This window comes from Glandiceps talaboti, chromosome 1 (assembly GCF_964340395.1).
Source record: "Glandiceps talaboti chromosome 1, keGlaTala1.1, whole genome shotgun sequence".
NCBI classification, from domain to species: domain Eukaryota; kingdom Metazoa; phylum Hemichordata; class Enteropneusta; family Spengelidae; genus Glandiceps; species Glandiceps talaboti.
The window spans coordinates 23,417,938-23,431,470 of NC_135549.1; the positions used below are offsets into that span (position 1 = coordinate 23,417,938).

Here is a 13,533-nt window from a genome sequence, read left to right on the forward strand (position 1 = left end):
TACGCTAACATGTTGCAACAATTGTTTCTTACTTTACTGATAGCTAGCTTTCCGTCGTAGTAGTTTGACGACGTGAACATTTACGAATCAACAATATGCACATAAAAGGAGCCTTCAGTAATTACAAGGGGGGGAGGGGGTTAACTTTTTAACAAATCGGTAATTGGGAAAGGGCTATTTTGTTTTAGAAATTGGAAATTTGGGCCACACTTTACATTGACTCATTTTGTATTAAAATCTAATTTGTGATTTTGGCAGGATCAAACCGCTGCCACTGGTTGCACATCCTACTGGTATTACATCTCACCACTGCCACCATTGTAAAGTAATATCGTAATATCAGTGAAATGCAGTGAATTAACTATTCGTTGTGATGTGAGGAGAGGAGGAGGACTCACAGTAGTAAAGGGGGACAGCATGGCAAGATGTTGGGGATAATGTGGTGGAGTGTGGAGATGTTGACAACCACGGCCCCGTCCTGAGGTTGTTATATGTGCACTCATCTAGTCTTTTGGAGTTCTTGCCTTCAGATGAGCCACTAAGAGCCAAACAGGCATTGATCTATTACAAACACAAAGTCACAGTGGTGGTAAAAGTGGGAAACAACAAATGCCTTTAAAAACTATCAATGTGGTGGGATCTTTATACCAAAGAAAAAATCCTTGGCTCTATATATCTAGTGGGCGTCGAACCCAGGACCTCCTGACTACTTATCTTGAGCTCTAACAACTACGCCACATGGAGGCGGTTAAAAGTACTTTTTCGTTGAAATATTTGAACACGGTAAGGTCATATTTTAGAGAAGAAATTGAGGGAGGGCCATTTTTTAGCACAACGGATTCGGGGAGGGTCACATTTTATGCCACAGACCGGGCTTAATTTCCCCCGCCCCATGCCCACCCACCCATGTACATACTGGAGGTTTCCTTAATTGTATTGTAATCATAGCACCAATGTCTACAGAAAAAACAACAACATAAATCACTTTAACAACAAAACTTCCAAGTATATACAGCTTATTCAAGAAATTTTGTTTTTTAGTCTGTTCCTTATAGTCCAAAGTGAACGTGGTGTCTGTCGCGTGTCGGTCTTCGAGATTTAAGTGTGCTTTGTTCGTTTCGTCCCATCTCAAGACCTGTAAATTATTCAGTCACAATCAAATACAATTTTATCATTACAAAAATATTTCATTAATTTTGCAGTTATTTTGATCTTTGTACGGTGAGAACGTTGCTACATCATCCAATGATCTATCCGAGTGCGAGCCGATGTGTGTATTTCAGATGTGAATGACGTCATTATATAAAGCCCGACATATAGTGTTGGCTTACAAATTATTATTTTAAAAGGCTCATACAAAAAAATAATTGCAATACACCCTGTCAAAGCGCCGTTGTCCTTTGCATCAGTTCTGTTTCGTCATTCAATCTTACGCTGACGTCATCATCCTCCACGATTGCAAGCGGAACGTTGATGGCGTCGTCTTCCTCTTTTATCGATGAACGGCTCCGACACGAGAGATTTTGTCTAACAAAGGCAAGAGCGTCTTCATTGCTCATATCACGCAATGAGAAACCTCGTTCACGAACTCCGTGTGTCTCATCAATATCGTCGCCATCACTCAGGTTATTCTCCTCGTGATGGTATTCAAAAACGCTATCATTTTCATCTGATTCCTCTTCGATTTTGGGTGGGGTTGTCTTGATATGCGCACTGCTGCGAAGTCGTCGTGAATTAAGACGAGAATTGTGTTCATTTTGTTGTTCTGTATTGTCTTCTGCATTGTCTTCACCTGGAATGCTTCGCATAAAAATTCCGGACACCGACGAGTCCCTCCTACCATCTTCGTTATCAAATCCTTTCGCTGCTTCGTCGTATGAGGGCGGTACGAGGAAAAAATCAGCTTCGTGAACTGTAGCGACAGACACTCTTCTGTCAATGTCTTCGTTCGTCACATCGCCATATTTCGGGGGTGCGCTACCCTGTAAAATTGCTGGTGCGGTACTAACTGCTTTCAATCCCGTAATACCTTCTCTTGAATGGCTTATTCGACGACCTGCACTTCTTTCGAAAGGAAGGTACCATGAAGGTCGATAAACTGAGCTTGATGAACCCTCGCGAACTGAAAGATATATAAAATATCAAATGTGTTATTCTATCTACTGTAGAGGACACGACTATATTATAACATCGACAGCAAATACATTCTTACATTTTGACACTGAACAATTAACATTTTACGTGACAGGCGTACGCCACGGCGTAAGGCGTTCACAGTAATAATCGAGCAAAGGTGAGAAACCACAGTCCACATTTAAACTTTGTTTTCCATCTTGTTTGATTGAAAATGACAACCCAATTATGAAACAATCAATACAATGACTCCATCATTTTGGTATGACGACACGGTGTGCCACAGTGGCAGTGCAAAGGTCAAACCGTTTGAGGAAAACAATTACTCTGCATTATCAAATTGAATTTGTCGGGGGCACGAGTTGAAATGCCACCCACCCACCCACCCACCCACTCAGCATCTCTGTGGGGTTAGGAATGCTAGTATATACAATATATATCCAATGATTTCATTCCGATAAAAAAAGTATCTAAGTTTGTTTTCCCTTACTGTGATATTCTAATACACTACACAATAAATGTAATATTGGATTTCTATACTCTAATATGACCCAACACTAAGACCTAATAAAATAATTGCGTGTTTCCGGTAACCCGACCGACCCTAGTTTAAGGCCCCGACCATAAACAATTTTTATAGTTAGAATGGTGAGAATTGACTTCTATTTCCGTGTAAATTTTCTTGCTCAAGTATCTTTGGTCAATTCTTTTTTGAAATCCCATTCCATTCCAAAAATGCTAGTTAATTAAAGTCATACAATATTGTCTGCATATTCGTCTACGTATACTTCCCATATCGTCGTCCGTTACTTCTTTTACATCTCATCAAATGCAAACTATTACAGAAGTATTGTGACCAAAGAGTATCTTATCTTGGAATCGAAGTAATTTCCCAACAACAACAACAACAACAACAACAACAACAACAACAACAACAACAACAACAACAACAACAAAATAATTATAATAATAATAATTTTAAAAAACACGACCTACCCACGGAAACAAACACTTTTTTATTTTTATTTTTGTCTAGCAATTAAACACGTTTGTTGAATTTCGATTAATCGTAGTTGAGGAGACAGGCTATATGAACACATTTTATGGGGGCGTAATTTATGTTGTAGATACAAATATTGTATTCTAATCAATCATCAATCGCTATTGGTAGACAGGTGTTGCATTTTTATCAGCAAAATATAAAAGAGTGTAAGGAAATAAAAACTCCAAATAAGCGAAAACAGACCAAAAGGTGGGAGTGGGGGTGGGGGTGGGGGGATTTATTCCTAAGTACCAGCCTTTATGCTAATAGAAGAAAGAATTTCTTATCTTTTTGTTTAAAAAAATAGTTTAGGGTCGGCGGTCGGTCGGGTAATCGGAAACACACAATTTTTTATTTTATTCTGCCTTCAAGTCACAAATATAGAGTAATTACGGTTTTATTTCTCTCAAGTCAAATAGCTTATATATTCAACTGGTGACAATTTAAAATCGAGAGAATAGTGTATTTTAAAATTGCAATATAAAGATATATAGTAGACAGACATGTACAAATGAATAATTCATGCAATTTAAAATCCATTAATTGCAGCTTGACGTTCCTATGGGATTTCTAATGGTTATTAAATAGTATGTTATATGAACAAACACAAAATCCCCTCGTCAATAAAAGCTACCTATTACCACAAAAATGTAATAAAATCATTCACAAACGTCGTTCCTTTTGAAGCACAAATACAGCCTAATTATAATCTCTACAGAAAGAAGTACGATTATGTATTCTTGTGAATATATAGAATTTTGGAGGTCTCCAATAGAAGATCAAATATTTTCCTTCGTCCCGTCAACGAAAATACGAGTCGCACAAGGGGGCATTAAGAAGCCCCTTAGGTCACTAGTATTTACCACCTAAAAGCAGACGAATTATGGAAAATAGTATATCTTACTTGATATAAAGTATGAAAATTAACAATTTTAATTATTTATCATTTATCATTAACTAATAACGTAGACACCTGTTGCAATGACGTAGTACGACAAGAAAATAAACCCGTGTTCATTTATTTTCTGTTCGAATATGTATAATTTGGCGAGTGCTTGGTAGAATAGTTATGATTACCTGAGGCAGTTTCGACATCATCGGCAACATGATTACTGTTGACGTGAGGAGGCCTGCGCATGCGTGGAGGACCATCAACCTGGATGGCATTTCTGATTTCGTTAGCATCGTCTCTGGCTTCCTTCACTCTTTTGATGTTGATGTACAAGATGAGGAAACAAATAATAAACATAACAACGACAGCAAAAGACGCCGACACGATCATTGATCGCTTGTCTTTTTCTTTATCCAACGACGCATTCCACCAATCTGGAAAGAAAGACAAAACATGTTTAATTTTCTTTCTTTTGAAATTAAAGCCAATGTGACCACGTACACGAAACATACCTGCCACTAAATGTGTACCTTTTTAAAACAGACTTTAAATATACTTGGATATGAGTAATTGATCATCATACACATTCTGGCAGTCCATCTTATTGGAGTTATATAAACGTAATAAGCTAACAACACGGACTATTAAATTTGTTCGCTAAAATTACAACCTTTCACATACAGTTGATATAATATTACAGTGATATTGTGTAATGTGACATTTTTAAAATGGTGATTGGGCCGTTGCTGTCCAAAGGATTGGCTGTATTTCCTCAACTGGCGATCGATCTTTTCTTTTCCAATGATTACTGTCCCGGTGGGCACTGTTATTTAGAATATTCAGTTATAATATCTGTTTTCAGAGATTTGCATGGATCACCCCCCCCCCCTCCCATGATACCATTGGAAAGACATTTTCTCCTACTTCACACATGAAAATACAAATTTGTAGGGAAGCCATTTAATACTGTAAAGTGTGCGTAAATACTTTAACCACACCATGCAAAGTACATACTGGGGTTGATTAGTAACAATCAATAACTTGTCACTCTATTCACTTGTTCGTCTTGCATGCACTAAGACCTCGGGTCTGTGCTCCGAAAGTTGCCGAACAAAAACCGAAGGGCGAGACGAGTACGTGAGGCTCACAACGTATACACGGCCTCGATTGCACACCTTCAAGGTGCATGCAAAATGACGCGACATTCGGTCCCTTGTAATAACATGAAGACAGAGCGAAGGTCAGGCAGCTCGACTCTTCACGTCTATGCGGGTCTAACTTAAACAGTGCCCGTTTATTTTCATTGTGTTATTTTCATCACTTTTATGTGTTTTACTGGTTCATCTAAATGACATGAATCTCATCAAAGGGTATGAATCTGACCTGTTAACTTTACGATTTTAAACGAGAAGGTTCATTACTTTACCGAAAGTATTTGCCTTGTATACACTCTGACTACACGGCGTTTTGATAACCTTAGGAATTCTGAGATCAAAGTCGAACATTTCACCACAGACAGTGTCTGTGGTTTCATTTATGACAGAGTGGAAGGTTCGCTCGACCTTGTTTCTATTTTCATATAATCCACAGGTGTGGATTACAAGCATATACATACATTATACGTACACGCTTTATAACATATGTGGACATCTCAAATTAACCTATTGCAACTCTCAACAAGCACTCTTTATTTTACAGTAAAAGTCAACCAAGCTTGAAACGTTTGCCTATATATTACAACGCTGCCACGCACTATATTATTGTATTGGACAGGTGTTGAAGGTGGCCAATCATGCAAGAAGAGTAGAGTAACCTTTATACTACTGACACACAGACATGATAACAGACAATGAAACGTCATGTCAGGGTTAAATATGCTATTATTGTACCAAGGACAGGTTTGACATTGTTGGTTTTATGATGCTGAACTGTAATTAGGGAGCGGTCAGTTTCTTCAGCCGGGGGGGGGGGGCGGTGGATTTGTAGGGAGTCACCCTGTTTTCGAAATTGGCAGTAGGGGGGGGGTCATGCTGTTTTGAAAAATTGTGGATGGGGGGGGGGGGGTCATTGTGTTTTGTATTGTGATGGGAGAAAAAAATCCTTTTCTACAATGGCATATAGTCTTGTCTGAAATGTGGTACATATAAATATTTGATCTTGTCCCTGTTTTTTACACAAACTCTTTAATATTACTTATTAGTTCAAACATAACTATACATATACAAACACATGTATTACCTGGCTGGTTACAGAACATATCATGTAAATGCTTGACTGTTTCCAGTCTCAAGGTCTTCCTGCTACCTCTTACTCTCAAGATGCTATCAAACTATATCTCAAAAGTATCATGTTTTAGAATTAAGTGAGGGGGGGGGGGTCAGCCTGTTTTGGGTTTTACAGATAGGGGGGTCAGTGACTTTTTGTAGGCCCGATTTAAGAATCCACCAGCCCCCCCCCCCCCGCTGGAGAAACTGACCGGTCCCTTAACGTTACAACTGCAATACAAACAATATATAATTTTATTAAGAGTTGACATTCAGACGATAAAGTGCTTTCAACTAAGAAAAAAGTCACTAATACGGATGAATAATTCATCAACCAACCACCCAAACATGAACCCACCAAGTCACCAACCAACCGAGCAACCCATCCATTACATATGTTTTATGTCCAGTAAGAACTTCAAGTTAAATGACGATCATTAGCGCGGCATAAGAAATTGGTTGGCCATGGGGTGCGACCAGCCATTGAGAGAAGCGGTGTATCATTTTTCACCTAATTCGGTCGAAAGTAGAAAGCGTTTGTAAACTGCAATATATTTCAAAATTTGGAACTTGGCTGTGATGAAACAAACATTCCCGTAGTCTTTCAGGTAGCAACGTTGCAAGAATGTCAAACGTATCTAGTAAACTTGACATTTCAGAACGTACGGTAGCCATGTGAATTTTGATGTTGAGTGGGGTCAATTTTTCTCGTAAATAAAGTATGTATCCGGAATCAAGGGCACTCCGCATCGTACATTATTTAAATAAGTATTAACAACATGCGTTTGACTATAATAATAGATTGTAGTAAAATACACAAAATTAGACAATTTCATGTAGGCTCCCTGGTGGACATCCTATATTATATGTTTCAATGAGCCCCGAGGTTCAAAAAACAGTAATATCCACTCCAGCATTGATAAATGTGACATGTCTACTAGGAATACATTGACATGTAGGAAATAACATGTCCTCATATGGTGTCAAGCGACTGACTTCCGAATTGATGCCACTTCAACGATTGCTATGATTTGAATGCAATTTTACGACATTACGAGTATGATTATGACATGTCGAGATATGTTATTGTTCGGCTATTAAAGGTAACACATACTGTAATCTACAGGTTAAAACGACAAAACAAAGCACAAATTACTATATTTATGAGTTTAGTATTCACATAAAACCCATATGGTATTATTCACACTAACCTTCCGATCATCATTCACTTACCGTCGACTTTCTGGCACTGATCACCAAAATACGGTCGAATACATAAACATTCGCCCGTTTCCACGCAAATTCCATCGTGTTGGCAACCGCCATCGGTCTTGCAATTATAAAAAATCGGCGTTCTCAAATGTACAGCTGTAATTTGAAAGAAGATATATACAGCATTTGTAGGTTATTTGATGGCGTCGTACTCCCACAAGCCGCCGTCTGTATGCCCTTGTTACCTAGGCGCCATTGTGATGAAGATGAGTAATTCCGAAGACAAATTTCAAAGACGAAATAAGATTCAATTGAAAACAATTTTAAAGCTATCATCAAGTGAAGGGGAAGAAGAGAGAGAGTGTATGAATTCATGTATATTTTCTACGCCTGGTTCAATTGCCATTACTACAATCGAAAGTATCGAATATACTGGTATTCTAGGCAACATACACATGTCATAGTGTTCCATTTAATTAACTTCTGATCATGTCTGCGTTTGACATAGTTATCAAGAGACGTCAAGTTCTCTCAGAAACCAATCTATAGTAATAAGTGGTCTAACCACTTAGCGTAAATGATACAGCGACTGAGATTACAATATTTCGTTTAATAGCTGAGTGTGTGTCTTTATCTGTTTTCTAAACTTGACTGGAAAATGTAATCGAGACGATCTGAAATCAAAATAATGGTTTTATTTGTCTACATGTGATTGAATTGCTAATATGAACAAAAAAGTTATATTAGGAACGATGGAGAATTAATGACATCTCTACAGATCGTCGTAATACAGGTGCTATTATTTGCATCATCCAAGCTAAATTATCTAGCATCCCGCAGTACCTCGGTAAATACTGGGAATGATCTATCAATGCAACGCCGTAAACATATGAATTTATTCAAGTTTCCCCAAGGTGGTCAAATAACTCATCCATCGCCTATAGCAACATATGCTAAGCAATGAAATGAAGACATACCAAGCTAGTCGCAATTCTGAGTGAATGTTGATCATGAAGTGTTTATTATTTTATATGTTAAACAAGGTCGACTTTGGTGTGTGTGTTTTTAATTTACCTTGCAATTGTTTCATCTGGGACTATTTCTAAAACGGCAATGGAATTCAAGAACTATGCCTTGAAATTAACATATGTGTGCTTGGTACAAATATGTATCCAAGGCAGCTTTACTGCCAATCCCAAGAGAAAAGTTTCAGCAAGTTAAGGTTTCGATATGATTAGCACACCTCGATCACATGTAACATAATATTATTGTCCCAGATGAATGTGTGTGTGTGTGTGTGTGTGTGTGTGTGTGTGTGTGTGTGTGTGTGTGTGTGTGTGTATATATATAAATAAATAAATAAATATATATATATATATATATATGTATATATATATATATATATATATATATATATATATATATATATATATATATATATATATATATATATATATTATATGTATACTCAAAATGCAAGAAATCTGGATATACACACATACACATATATATTACGTATTACAGTAACGTGTATAGGTAGGTAGGTAGGTAGGTAGGGTGGGTGGGTGGGTTGGTGTGTGGGTGGATAGGTAGGTGTGTGTGTGTGTGTGTGTGTGTTGGGGGGGGGGGTGCTGGCGCGCGTGTGTATGTCCAAATTTCATGCATTAAATCACGTACATGTATATGTAGAAAGCCTGGACTCTTATATCTCAGAATATATATTTTTTTAGAGATGAGTACTCGCTGACATCAAAGCACGGTGACGCCAATAATAATGGATGTCATTAATGTAATAGTTTACACCAATTTCAAAATGTACATATGTCCTAAAAATAGTGTTTGATTATTGTAATGAAATATTCGCTTCTGTGTTTGTATTGATGCTGGTTCGAATGCCGGGAAGTATAGATAATGACGGCAGCTTTTACTGTCTACAGGTGACTGGAGAACCTTACCTATTTGGAGCAATCTTTTTTTTACAGTGACCGACCCCTAAACTTCCAATCACTGACCTTGAAATGCTCTTGGATTGACGTTGAAATTTACTTTAAAGGCACGAGACAAGTTGAATTAATTATGGGTTCGATTTATCTTTGCATGACGACTCACATCTGAATTTCAATTTGAATTGATATCTTTTTATGATTTCAACCGTTACTGATAACAGCAACACCGACAGACTTGTGGAGTCAGGGTGATAGCCAGAGTAATATCTTCATGCTCATTATGTGGATATTGCTACCTGCGGGGTAATAAAACTCTTTCTGTATAATTGCTAAGGTTTGTTGTCCATGCTGTGGTTTCGACTTTCGAGTTCTTTTCAATTACTGCTGAATTTGATTTGATTCAATGATTGGTTATGGTTTATACTTTACAATCTGATGAATTATGTTAATTTAACTTCCAAGCCTTCAACGTACGAGTAACATACTCTGTCATGTAACTTTAACAAAACAAAACACACAAACAACAACAACAACAACAACAACAACAACAACAACAACAACATCAACAACAGCATTATGATAAATATATGCATAAAAATACATTACATTTGATCTTCCTCCTACCATCTTTCCCTTAATAGTCCGCAGCAGCAGACGTGTTTGAACGAGTTACCCTAATCTGCATTTCTACAATGACCCATTTTTTTCTTTCAAACTTGGATCAAGGGTACCGCGCGGGCTTATATGCACGTCACTTTGGGTTTGTGATCATGTTGTATTTAGCCAAATGTTATAGGCAATCCTATTTGTACAAGGTGTTACATGCAGTGAAAGTGACTATTGATGTCATTGCATTCTATACCCATCATGCATTGCTGTGCAATAGAACAAATTCAATTGTTTACAAATTTCTCAATATACGGGTGTGCGTGGACAATCGCTATTCTATCAGTGATCATGTGTTTGCTTCAAAGTCAGTCACCAATCATGTCATTACATTCTATTCCCCACCATGCATTGTTGCACAATACAACAGAGTCAATATATTGTTTACAAATTGTATCAGTGAGAATAGTTATTCCATTTCAACATAGGGTGTGGACAATCAACATTCTACCACATTCTATCCCTATAATACACTTTGCTTCACAATAGAACAGAGTTGGTAAGTATATATTATAATCAATATGTACCTTGTTTCCGTTTCTTAACTATGCATGTACAGTTATCCACCCATTTACACTTCTTGCAAACACATCTCACCTTTTGTAGATGTAACATGGATACTGGGATGTATGGCTTCTACGAAGACTTGTTAAACACATCTAGTCATAAGCAAAAGAATTATCATTCTTAATTTGTACTCAAAGAAACGACTAACCTCGTTCGCAATGGTTTCCTTGGAATCCTGGGGTACAGATGCATGCCTGGACATCGCGGTCACATAATCCCCCATGTTTGCATCCTCCACATATGTCAATTTCCTGTTGGCCAGCTTTGACCTCATCAGTGACATTAACCGCTGAAAGATTGAAGAAAACATTTATTATATAATTGTGGCAGATCGTTACTCTTTACTACTTTATGGCTCTTTCTTTTAATTGCACAATTTATTTTTTCTGTAATTATCGTTTTGTTGTCTTTCGCCTGTATGTTACCTTCGGATCATTGTTAGCGATTTTATTGTTACTGTGTGTTTATTGGTGCCGTGTATTTTACTGTTTTTTTGTGTGTACATTTTAATATCTCTCTGTGTATTTAAGTTTCCTGAGTTAATACTCAAACTGTGAATTTTTACGATATGTATGCCTATCATGTGACATTTATCGCCATCACATTGCTGAAACACTACTTCAAAGTAACCTGGGAGGGGTTATGATCGCGTCAGTGTACACCGTTGCATTTCTACGTTATCAAATACAGTCTCAGCTATCAACGCGTGACGTCACGATGTCACGTCAACGGATCGCTATGTGAAAGACGAAACTAATGCAACTGTATAAAAGAGTGGTAGGTGTAACACTGTTAGTCGGTCAACTGCTACTATCTCTTTACACTCGAGTCGAAGACATGGAAGTCTGAGAGTTGTGATTTGGAATAGTTCTTTCAATGTGCTTTGAAAATGAAGGAGAATTGCGGTATTGTTATATTTAAAGAGTGCACACAAATAGAAATGTTTCCTCTCATAACAAGAATCGAAACGTGATGAATATTAGGGGCGAGATCAATAGTTCAATGTAGTTATCAAACCCCCGCCCCTTTTCCTTAATTGGCCAAATTTAATTGTTTCCGACAGCAAAATTAATTTCAGATCAGTATGTTATGTAGTGCTTATGAACACAAAAAGTCAGAATGTGGTGAAGAAAGAAATAGTTATTGACATTTTAATGTATTTAGCAGTGCCATGCATGAACTATAGCGATTTTTTTCCATTTCTCAATTTGAAGAAATATTCATATTTACGTGTACAATACAGATTTCATTAAAAGTGAGATCGATTTTGTAGGATGAGAACTAAAATGGTTCAAACCTACCACTCTAAGCTTAAAGAATTAGTAGTTTAGAATCCTACACAGTATTATTGATGTCCCTACGGGTCTTTACAGACATAGACTGAAACAGTCATACATTCGTTATATCATGTACATACTCCACGAATCATGCTTGTAATGTACGGTTAAAGGCCAGGGGTCGACAAAAAAGCGACGAATCTTTAGCCACAAAACACATCAATTAATGACTGGTAATATCGTAAGCGTGGAGGCAACCACGAAACTATCACTACATACACACATAAATGATAAATGAATTCTATAAATACACTTGGAAACGTTTCTGTAATCTGCCGACTAACTTAAGCTGTATCGAATGTACTTGGTGTGACTTTTCCATGGTCTGTGGATATGATACTTACAGAGAGATGTTGCTGTGAGTGGGTCAATAACTCATGGCAAGCTTAGGGCATTGCATCATGTCCGGGCTATTAGTACTTTGCAAAACGAAAACTCACGACTTACGGAATATATTCATATTGAGCTCAACATCAAAGGAAAGGGGATACCTTGTCGTAGGTCTAATACATAGTATATTATCCTTCTGTGTTACTATATCACTCTATACAACTTGTGGATACATATTTATAAACAAATTGGCCAATTAATTAAATTGGTAATTACGAATACTTGTCAAGGAAACCATTGATTCAGTTAATAATATATGATTGGATTATCATTCATTTACTACTTTTTACCTAAGTATTGCAATTAGAAAGAAACTTCCACGTATTGACGATAAAATTGACACAAATTTCATATAACCCGACATGTCGACATGACAGGATTTTTAATAACAACCTGAACTCAATATATTAGAGGAATAAAAAGCTTGCTGAAGCAGATAAATTTATATCTTAATAAATTTACGCGCCGAGTACATGCATAAGGCAGTCGTTTGTAAACCGAGCTCACAAATCAGTTGCGAGCTGTTTTGGAGATCTTACATTCCTTTAACATTCGAGTACCGATTCTTAAACTGTATGATATATTCAAAGCTAACCACCGCACTGATGCCATGGCAACAACCTCGAAAGATAGACTACGACTGTGAAGAAAAGATATCGTATGTGCATTTCAGAATGTCGCAGGTGGCCTATGTACATTTCAGGTAGATTTATATCAGGAAGTAATGAGCTGAGCCGATTTGTCAAGTCATCCATTTCAAAAACAAGACCTGTAATACATGTATATACCTGGTTAACAATTACAATATAAGGGACGATCGCACAATGTCACACCAGTTCAATAAGCGAACTTCGTTCTTTGGGGGTGGGGGTGGGGGTGGGGGGTGTCTGGGGTCAATGCGATTGCTGAACCTCATTTTCACACTTCTATTAAACCAATTTCGAAATCTTTCACGCTTTCAATGATAAAGGCTTCTATATTTACTAGCGAGATGCTGATAAGTTGATAAAAATGTATTAGTAATGTGAGATACAGTGGTGGCCATGGGTTTCCGGTAGTAGTTTGATGTGTTTACCATGTCTCA

At 37.3% G+C, this 13,533-nt stretch overlaps 1 protein-coding gene across 2 annotated transcripts in view; it reads right to left on the reverse strand.

The window, feature by feature from the left end:
- Positions 1 to 1,058: 1,058 nt before the first annotated feature.
- LOC144453576 (uncharacterized) overlaps positions 1,059 to 13,533 on the reverse strand; it is a 35,597-nt gene continuing 23,122 nt past the window's right edge. For both annotated transcript variants that reach the window (XM_078144900.1, XM_078144908.1), the window contains exons 3-6: positions 10,871 to 11,011; positions 7,565 to 7,699; positions 4,253 to 4,501; positions 1,059 to 2,122 (exon numbers count right to left, since the gene is read on the reverse strand). In XM_078144900.1, coding sequence (XP_078001026.1) covers positions 1,383 to 2,122; positions 4,253 to 4,501; positions 7,565 to 7,699; positions 10,871 to 11,011 — 1,265 coding nt within the window. In that variant the 3' untranslated portion in view covers positions 1,059 to 1,382. The remainder of the gene's footprint in view (positions 2,123 to 4,252; positions 4,502 to 7,564; positions 7,700 to 10,870; positions 11,012 to 13,533) is intronic.